At 43.9% G+C, this 10,853-nt stretch overlaps 1 protein-coding gene across 1 annotated transcript in view; it reads right to left on the bottom strand.

Moving 5' to 3' along the window:
- The window catches only part of fibcd1b (fibrinogen C domain containing 1b), a gene marked incomplete at its 5' end in the record, with an annotated part of 76,010 nt that overhangs the window by 1,362 nt on the left and 63,795 nt on the right, over positions 1 to 10,853 (bottom strand). Inside the window, one exon of the mRNA XM_083669760.1 lies at positions 2,955 to 3,134. Within this exon, the coding sequence (XP_083525886.1) occupies positions 2,955 to 3,134 (180 nt within the window). The remainder of the gene's footprint in view (positions 1 to 2,954; positions 3,135 to 10,853) is intronic.

Raw genomic sequence — 10,853 nt, 5'->3', positions numbered from 1 at the left:
TAAAGTAGAGATTCTCAGCTTTTATTTGATGGTATTTGTGTACATATTGGTTTCACCATTCAGAAATTGCAACACTTTTGATACATTGTCCCATTATTTTAGGGTACCCAAAAGTAATGGGACAATTGGCTTGACAGGTGTTTCAACACAAATCAAGTCAAGTGTGTTCCATCACATCATTTGTGCAGGCATAAGAGAGATGTCAATGTCTAGTGTTGATTATAGTCTTTGCATTTCAATGAAAGTCAAGGAAGCCATTATTAGGCTGAAAAATTTGAAACTATCAGAAACAAAGTCAACAGCTTGGAACATCATTAAAATGAAAAAAAGCACTGGTGAGCTCAGCAATCGCAAACTGATTGCAAGAGAAAAGTTTGGAGAAAAAAGGATCTGCCCAAGATTTACAGCATACCACCTCATCTGTGAAACATGTTGAAGGGGGGGGTGTTAAGTTTGGGAATGTATAGCTGCCACCAGAACTTGCTAACTTGTCTTAATTGATGATTGTAACTGCTGACGGCAGTAGCAGAATGTATTCTGAAGTGTACAGAAACATCTGCTTGAGTGCCTCCAAATGCAAGCAAATGCCTCCAAATTCACTGGATGGTACTTTGTCATACAGTAAGACACACCAAACATACTGCCAGAGCAACTAGGGAGTGTTTCAGGGCCAAAACGTGGACAGGTCTTGACTACTTCAGATTTAAATCCAATTGAACATGCATTTCATTTCCTGATTGTAGGCAAAAAGACCTCAAAACAAACAACAACTGAAGATGGCAGCAGAACACGACTGGCAGAGCATCACCTGAGAAGATACCCAGCGTCTGGTGGGGTCAATAGGTTGCAGACTTCAGACACTTATTGCAGGCAAAGGGTTGTCGACCAAATACTAAACACAGAGTGCTTAATTTGGACATTGATGTGTCCCATTACTTTTGGGGACCCTGAAATAAGGGGACTATCCATAAAAGGTGTTGTAATTTATGAATGGTGAAACCAATATGTACACAAATGTTTGATTTAAAATCCAAACGTTTGGAGTGTAGAGCCAAAAGAAGAACATAATGTTTCACTGTCCTTTTACTTACACAGGGCACTGTATTTAGTTTTCAAGCTACTTTTCGAAACTTTTAAATTCAGTTGCAGAAAACTGTGAAATAAAATGATACCAATACTTGCGGTCTGGTCAGTAAATATAACACTTGAACAGCATAACAAGAGAAAGAGGAAAGCAATCTACAGGTTTTTACTGAATCAGGACTCAGAGCTTTCACAGAAAATGGGCCCTCTGACATAAGAACCATTCCTCAGAAAACTCCTCCCTCCCTGCAGCTCATCTATGTCTTTTCCTCCACTTTGTCTCTCTCTCTTTTTCTAATACCTCCTGTAGTAGCTGTGACCAGAGGCAGAGAGAGGTATCAAAAAACATAGAAAACTGATAGAAAAACGCCCGAAATAGGAGAGCAGCACTCCATCCAACCCGAGAGATGCTCTGTAGCAGCTCATCTGGGTCTCAAAAGCTTTTAATTGCCCAGGGTGTGGCCACCCGGCTCTCCGCGGCTCCCACTCAGTTTCCCCTGCTTGCCCATTCGCTGTTTCCACGGTAACCAACAGTGCCAGATCCGACGACGTGCGAGTTCCGTGTTCCCCCACTGAGTCCCGGCGCGGCAAGACGTTTATAAAAAGCCCAAAACCAACGTGACAGCATGCTGACCAGCGGATGAATGAAAACAACGGGGAGGAAAACATGGCCACTTAGAGGCTCATTTGCAGCCCTCTCAGTGTCACCTTGGTGGCTGGAGGGACCCGGCGGCTCTGAAATCCATTAGGATCCAGCTGCTTCCAGTCCAAATGAGCACCTGTCCACTGTTCAAATCAGAGCTACAGGACTAGGAGGAAGGATACTGCATTCACATCGAATGATAATAACAACAATAATGATCCTGCTAGTTGGGAGGGAGGGGGGGAGAGGAGGCAGTGGGGAGAGGAGAGAGGGGGAGGCTTGCGCTGGGTGACCCAACAAGCACGACCGTTCAAGGTCAGCAGCAATGTGGAAGACTTCTTGGACAAGCTTTAGAGCAGTAACTTATCTCTGCAAGGCCTGTCCTTTTGTTCTCATCCTCCTATTCTGCCTTCTGTTCTTCTCTCCCTCCTCACAACTCTCCTCCTTTCCCCTCTCTACCTCCACTCCACTTTGCATATCTGTCCTCGCTCCGTCCTCCCTCCCTGCCACTCCTCCTCTCTCCTCTCCACCTCCTCTCCTCCATCTCTCAGATCTACCGTGTTTTTCCGTGCTCCGCTCCCCAAAGGTTCTTTCAATTGTTTCTTTGTTGCAGCGGCAGGTTTTTTTTGTTTACGCTTCGGGTCACTGAGGGTAATTAATTGGGAGTAATTTAATCATGGGGACGGCTTTCTGGCTGGGATGTGACGTTTGGGGAACTGACACACAGACAGTGTCTCTGTGTGCCTGTCTGTACTGTTTAACCAGTGGACACAAACACCTCACTGTGGGGACCAGCCACTCCCCTCAGCACTTAACTGCAGGCCTGCCTCTGCTGCTCCACTCTGACAATGCAGGTTGGCTGCAGCATTGTTGAATTACGCTGGCAATTGTGTTTGAGTAACGCATGCGTTTGAGTCTCTGTAGTTTAATCTTGCTTCTTGGCCGGTTTGATGCGTTTTTTGATTATCTGACAGAGGATTGTTTTCTGTCAGGTTTCATTTTCATTATCAGTCTTCAAGTACACATGGTGTATATGTGGATCAAGGGTGAGTTTCCCCAAAGTTTCATAGCACAGAGATAATCATAAGTCGATGGAAGGCTACGGGTGAAAGTTAATCTTAGTGCTACGATGGTTAAAGAAACTCACCCCAGACGAGTACCTCTGAGTGATGGGTTAGGGGTTAAAAATCTAAACCAACCAGAAATAAAATAAGATAGACCCATGTACCTGCGTTTCCAGAGTAGTCTCCCACAGTCAGTGGGTAGCCATCATCGTCAGGGTCCACAGAGAACAGGCCCACTCCGAATGTCCCGTACTGGGCGTACGCTGTGCTGTTCTCAAAGTCCTCCAGGTCAATCCTCATCTCATAGTTCCCCTGGATGGACAGAGCATGGATCTGCTTCAGCCCTGCAGAGAGAGAGAGAGAGAGAGAGAGAGAGGGGGGGGGGGGGGGAGAGAGGGAGAGAGAGACAAAGATTGTGACCTGTCAGAAACACTCCCAGTGGGACAGAAACCCTCTTGTTGCCTCCACAGATAAGCCATTTGAGCAGCTTCTCACCATGCATCTACAAGGAAACCAGAATGCACTTTTTATTCTCAAATGAGAGATATGCACTGGTTGTTACCCATGATCTGTCACATAACATCAAAGACAGCTGTGTTTAAACTGCAACTTCCCCTCAAAGCCCTTTAAGAAAGCACCCTCATCCCCTGAGCAAAGTATAATATAATACATGGGGGACACAGGGACAGGAAAAATGTCTGTAGATATATTGTACAGAATACGTTATATCACTCAATAATTGAAAGTTCTTTTTAGACTATAGACTACAAATTGGTTTCATAAAGTCCTGTCCTGTATACAGAGTTCAGGACTTGTTGAGATGAGAGTGATGAAGTTGCAAACACACCAGATCCTCTTAGTTCAACAGACCTTTAAAATATGGATGTGGACACTTCCCATCGACTCCCATTGAATTTTGGAGAAGCCATGACAGAAACTCAGAAACAGACACCTCTGCAGCTTAATTATGGGGAGACTATGGTACTATGAGAGAGAGACATTGCACTGACTGCACTGGCCAGACCCACAGTACAAAGGCCAACCTGCTATAAAGCGTCATGAGGCTACATACAGGAGACATACAGTACAGTACACTCTGCACAAGGATTAGGGTTAGGGTTAGGGCTGTGATCAATTTCATTGTAACTCAATCTATTAACTGTTAAATTAAATTAAATCAAATGATTGAACAATTGTCAAGCTAGATCATTGGCTATGTGGAAGATAATTGATATGTGGCTATGTGGTGATAATTGATCATCTGATTATTAATGCTATATTCATACTCAACAACAGGATATATTGGATTCATATTTAACAACAGGATATATTGGCTACTGATCATTTGACCTTCATACACACATATGTATAGTGAACTTTTGACTTGAGAGTCATGTTGACTTTTACTGGCTACTGTTGTTGCAATAACACATTTCTGAGCATATGGAGGGGTGAAAGGTACCTATGAGGGGTGAAAGGTACCTATGAGGGGTGAAAGGTACCTATGATTTGTATGTGGAGAGGTGAAAAGTTACATCCTCTGAGTATATGGGGAGATGAAAGGATTACATCTGGTTTAAAGATTGAAAGGGGAAAAGTTGGGAACTTTTGATTTGGCAATAAAAAGGCTGCCCTTTGTCTTTGTGTAGAGAATCTCTCTCTCTGTGCTGATGATTTGGGTGTATTGAAACGTTCCTGTTAACTTGGTATAATAAATGAGCTCAAAAGAAACTTTGGTTTCTTGATTACAGAATATTTAGTATGCTAGATTGTGACTAACCAAGAAGAACTCAAGTTTGGAGGGTTTTTCCCCCATAACTATTCACATACATTTTAGCCACAAAACCCTACACAAACTGTCAATACAAACAAACACAGACATCAGACAGATACACAGCTCAGATCCGGCTGAGTCAGTCTGGTGAAGTTCAAGCATGTCATCTCTCAGAAGTCTAAATGAACCTCTAATTAAGAGGTTCAATGGGAGAGACACAGAGAGAAAGAGAGAGAGAGAGAGAGATGGAGGAAAATGTTGCCATCCCTCCCTCCACACATCCTTGCCCCCTCCTGTTCCTTGTTTTCTCCTGCTGAGTTGGACTGATAGTGCTTCCAGGGCAAACCCTGCGCTCCTTCACTGATCAAAGACAGAGGGAGAAGAGAGTGACAGCTGGAGCTACAGAGAGAGAAACCCACAATCTGGGACTTGACTCAGAGGTGTGTTTCGTCGATACACAACGCAGCGAGGCAAACAGTAGGGGACTCAGCCTCAAGCCTCTTAAGAAGATAGCAGCGTCTCTTGCTTTGGTGTTCAAAATGTATTCCACGGTTTGTGTACTTGTCTTAGTAGGAAACACATTTGAAGGGAATAGAGCAAAAGTAATGCTTGATATTACAGGGCTTCGTGGTTTCCAGCAGTCATGTTCAGATATCTCACAGAATAGATAAGATAACAACACTGCTTGGTATAGGATAGAACACAGTCTTATAATTTGAGGACACATTGAAGATTGCCAAAGTACCACTCCCGCTCTGACTAGAAAGCTGTACTCAAGCAAGTGAACCACATGTACTGTAACTAGTGTCGCTGCAACAGGCATATCTGAATCGGAGCCTATCGGAAATGAAACACTCTCTCTTTCAAAGCTCACCAAACTTTAACTTTACTCTCTCTCCCTCATTTGAATTCTGCATGTACTGTATTCAGAGCTGTGCTATCAGTGCGTGGGCTAATTTGATGGCAAACACGGCTGAAACAGGCCATTACTATTCAGAGAAGTTGACTCTCAGTCCGGGCCCAGGCACTTACTTTGGATTTAGTTTCACCCAACAGGAGGTTGATCTCCATGCTTTTATTTTCACAGCGCATCAGCAGATTTCAGAGTGCTTCTAACTCATTTGAACAGTCACACTGAGACTTGCACACATGTACAGTAGACACGCATGCACGCACGCACGCACACACACACACGCACACACACACGCACACACACACGCACGCACGCGCGCACACACACACACACACACCGCCTCTAACTATTAGTTTTTCGTCACACCCTGTGGCTAAGACAGTGGTAGTCCTCACTAGCACCTCAGGGACATTACGCCTGAGAGTTTTAACACACTTCAAAAGAAAGGCTGGGGTGTTTTCTCTTTAGAAAATATTTGGAAATAAAATACCAGATGCAACACAACTCTATTTAAAAACCGTCGCCTTCCATCTGGATTTACATAGCTTTAATTCAGTCTCTAATTAAAGCCCTGGAGAATCTCTCCCAGACTTGCATTCAGAATAATTAAACTCAGAGACATTTTTAAACAACAGAGAGTTCCACCTCGGTTAAATCTTAAACGCTCAGGTGTGGTCGTCCGCTAATTAAATGCTATTGTTGGGTTATTTAAACTTGCTACAGCTCAGAGTGAGGATTTCGTGGCGTTTTGCTTCTGAATTACCATACTGATTGCTCCGTTAAGGGAGCTGCTCCTCTTTGCGCACTGATTTGCCAGTCACCGCTAAACGAGGAGCGCAGAGCGCTTTTCCCCTGCGTGGGCAAGGTGAAGAATTACACAGTGTAAAACTTTTAGTTTTACGGTACGGTTTAAACATTGATGGACAATCTGAGAGAAAAATAGCAATTTGTCTGCTTTCCTAACATGTGCGTCCTATCTATCTGAGCGGATGTGACTATGACTATAGTGGAACTGTTTATATAAAAGATGATACTGTTAATATGTGTTAGTGTTGTGGAGCTTCTGTGTAACTACTGTGTAACTACTGCCTCCAAGTTTGCACCACAAGAGCCCAACTCCCCAGCTGTTCAAATGAAACCCAACAATGGTGTGACAATGGTTGGCCACCACATCTATTCATAGAACAACACAGGAACCCATGTCCCATGTCTCCTGGACAGACATCACAAGTTTCTAATAACAATAGAGCTTCATGGGGAATTGTTTCCACATTGTGTGGTATTGTGTACTGCTGCAGTGGGTACTGTCTCTTTCATGGTGTGCATTGCCCTGAAACTGTCCTGTTATACAAGCTGTTGGTGTATATTTTACACTCCCCTAAGGAACCCCTTTGTTCAGTGCCACGCATACATTGAGAAAATTGTCCCGGTAATTTCAGTTTTTGTGTATTTAATTACAGCAGCAGATGTACACAATATATCTTACTTGAAATAACTTGTGAAATATCCATGATGTTAATATTATCCATCTACCCTAACCCTCAATCAATAAACGACCCATAACAGTGAAGCCTTTTTTTATTTTGCTTGCTAAAACACAATTCCAGGCACATAATGATGTGAGAATCCTATGAGCTGTCCAAAGCCTCCAAGCTTTGTACTGTATAGCATTCTGCTCCCTGAGACCTACTCAAAATGATGATCACGTACTGAATGTTGAATATACACATTCTGAACTTGATTGCAAACCATGTAGGCGAAGAAACAAATACCGCTCCTTTTAAATATAGCACTCAGATAAACACAGCTGGGGACATGCAGTGCTTTTGTCACCAGGGTAACGAGTCTGTGAAAAATGACATACTAAAACTGAAATATACCTGCAGTTACCTTATTAAAATTGGGTCATGGTAATCCATAACTCATTTCAGAACTCTGAGGTTTTTAGGGCAGTGGACAAATGTAAGTTGTTGGGAGTGGGTGGGTGTGCAAAATGTGTAATTTGTCAGTTTTTCAGAGAGGGCATGCAGTGCACAGGACGTGGCGCGTTAAAGAGACAAAACCCCAGACGCTGACATTGATTAAACCATTAGTAAGAGAGATTTGTGTTTTTCAAATGTGATTTAACAGCTAATGAGACCGACATCAATGTCTTGTGATTAAAAATGTAAGAGATCTCAGCTGGAAGTCTTTGTGATGTAGCTAAAAGGTTCAAATATTAATGTTTTATTTGCTTTGATTTGAAAAGTATGTAGGGGAAACCTATTGGATGCTTTTAGGGGATGGGTTGAGATGCCATCCCTGCTGTCTCGCGGTGCGCCATCGGGCATAGAGGAATAGAATAAAAAGCAGACCTCTAAACCCGACAGAGAAATGATTACACTTTTCTTTGCCGCTTGTGACATTTCTGTGAGTTAATTATTCATAATGCTTTTCTCCCTCTGTGCCTCCGGGGCAGCTCTTGTTGGAGACTGTGTCTCGTAAAAAGAAGCTCTTCGTTCTCCTCTCTCTCTTTCTCTCTCTTTCTCTCCTTCTCTCTCTCTCTCTCTCTTTCTCTCTCTCTCTCTCTCTCTCTCTCTCTCTCTCTCTCTCTCTCTCTCTCTCTCTCTCTTCTCTGTCATTGCGTTTTTATTCTGCCGACGGGAGAATTACCGAGAGGGAGGAGAACAGAGAGAAAAAGATGGGACGAACGTTCTCCTCAGACGGAGGAGAGGAGTGACTGTGCCCTTCGCTATCAGGGCACCGTGGTTGAGGGGGGTCTTTGAACACATGTCTATTGAAAGGCATGCTGTCGTCGGCTCCCGCAGAAGAGAGGAGCGGCTCAGCAGCGACATCAAAGGAGCGTAGCACAGGGGGCAAAACACAGACAGGTGTGCGCTGAACCCTCGCTCTCTCCCTCTTCTCACAATGTGATGTTCGAAGGAGTGAAGAGGGGTAAAAAAAATAAAAATAATAATAATAATAAAAAAAAAAGAAAAACTTCAGATTAACTGTTGCACCTTTGACATCTTTTGAAACTTCCTCCGTCAATTCACACTCCGACAGCAGGTTTTTTCTTTGAGCACAATCTCTTCTCTGTGTGTAACACTATGTGTACTTAACAGCAGTTCAATGGCTGAATATAGCTTGATGAGCATATCACTTGCACTATTTGCTCAGGAAGAGGCCTCTGCCGTTCCACAGTGTGATTCCAAAGCAGAGATAATGATCTTTGGGATGTTTGTTCAGTGTATAGCCCAAAGCTCCCTCATTATTTCTCTCTAGGGCCCCTATTCACCCTCATTGAAAATACAGATCTTTTGCATAAGTATTATTAATACATATTATTTCCTTTTCAATTGAAATATGCCCTCCTGGGTTTCTGTCAAGCCACCAGAGATGCTGAACAGCATATTTCATTGCCCCCCCCAAAGCAAATTCAGAAAATCAAATATGACTGCATTAATGGACCCTCCCCTACAGCCGAGAACGGACGCGGTTGAGTGTGATTGCAGGTGCAGCACTTTCCTCTGTAAAAGATGGCTCTCTCCATCTGAGGAACGCTGCTGTGGATGACTCTTATATGACTCCATAGACTCAACACTTCCAGTGTTACCCTTACTGCAGTATTGTTGAACCATTCTATCTTTCTTAAACATCTCTTACAGAATACTTGCATTCTTGTCCTATGACTTTGTTTGATATTGATGCTTGCATTCAATTATCATTCAGCATAAACTGTTATCTCCTGCAGAAGGTATGACACACACACACAGGTCTTTCACCCCTGCTGTGCCTGATAGAGAAGCCGACCATGGTCAGAGCGTTTTGATTGAAAGGTATGGATGAAGGTCATTTCCCCGGGCCTCTGTAGGGCTATGTTTACAGGGTCAAAGGTCAGCTGTGATGGAGAGAGTGAGGAGACAAACACGGATAGGATCATCCCAGTTCACACAGCCAGAGAGGAACAAAGCAGCACGCTATTGGCTGTCTAATGGAGCCATTAGCACACACAGAGAGAGAGAGAGAAAGAGAGAGAGAGAGAGAGAGAGAGAGAGAGAGAGAGAGAGAAAGAGAGAGAGAGAGAGAGAGAGAGAAAGAGAAAGAGAGAGGGAGATGTGAAATGAGAGTGAATGACCTATACAGAATAAGAGAGGGAGATATTGAGAGAGGATGAAAAAGAAACAGAATGAGAGTGAAAGAGGAGAGAATGAGAGAGTGAATGGAAGATAGAATGAGATAGAGAGGGAGAGACTGATTTCTTATACAGTAACGTGTGCACAAGCTTAAAAATGGCATCAGCACCACGGACAACACCCGCACTGTTCTCCAACAGACCGTTTCAGCACCACGGACAGCAGCCACTACTGATCCAGCACCATGGACAGCAACCACTTCAGATTCAGCACCATGAGATGCTCATACGGCCGACATGTATTTGCCCAGTTTCCAACAGTAATACCCGTCTGGCTTGCAAGCAAATGCTGTAGATCAGTGATGATTATGTATGATTAACTCTTCATCCCCTATGGGGCATAACGGCTACAAACAATGATTGGATAAGTGTAATAGACTGTGAACTCTCACGAGCAAATCTGGGAGAAAGATATCCAAATGAGTTCTGATCCACAGCTAGTGGCTGATTTGGAACAGAGCCAACAGGGGCCATTCCCAGTCATACCCTACTTAGCATGCGGCTGTCCTCCCTAGTGAGTGTTTTAAATGAGTGGACTGTACCGTATGTGTGAGTTGATTTAAGTGAACAGACGTGGGATAAATGCAGCTTTGTGTGCATGCTAACCACATTGATGGATCAAGGCCACGTGGTGACAAGCAGTAATTAAAAACAGCATCCTACAAAACCCCATCCTCCCCCAGCATTCCCTTCTACAACCTCCAACGGACACAAGCACACACACACACGCACGCACGCACGCACACACGCACGCACACACACACAGGCGCACACATACGCGCACACACAAACACACAGATGAATGCAAGGACACACACAGACACGCATGTACATACCCACACACATGCGCAAACACGTACACACAGACACACTCGCACGCACGCATGCACACTCACACACACACATGGACATGCACATACCGCACACACACACACACACACACACACACACACACACACACACACACACACACACACACACACACACACAGATGAATGCAAGGACACACACAGACATACCCACACACATGCGCAAACAAAACCCGCACACATTGACTTCTCAGCTCACCCATCATCTCAGTGATTCACAGGTAACACCCACACAGAGTGCCCCGGTGTAAATTATTGAGGCGCTCTTATGATACCTAATGCATAATAAATTACCTTTGTTCTGAGAATAATTCATGAAGGCATGATTGATCG

Source organism: Argentina silus, assembly GCF_951799395.1.
Source record: "Argentina silus genome assembly, chromosome: 5".
NCBI classification, from domain to species: Eukaryota; Metazoa; Chordata; class Actinopteri; order Argentiniformes; family Argentinidae; genus Argentina; species Argentina silus.
The sequence above is the reverse complement of the archived record's forward strand: the minus strand, read 5'-3'. Positions and strand labels throughout refer to the sequence as shown.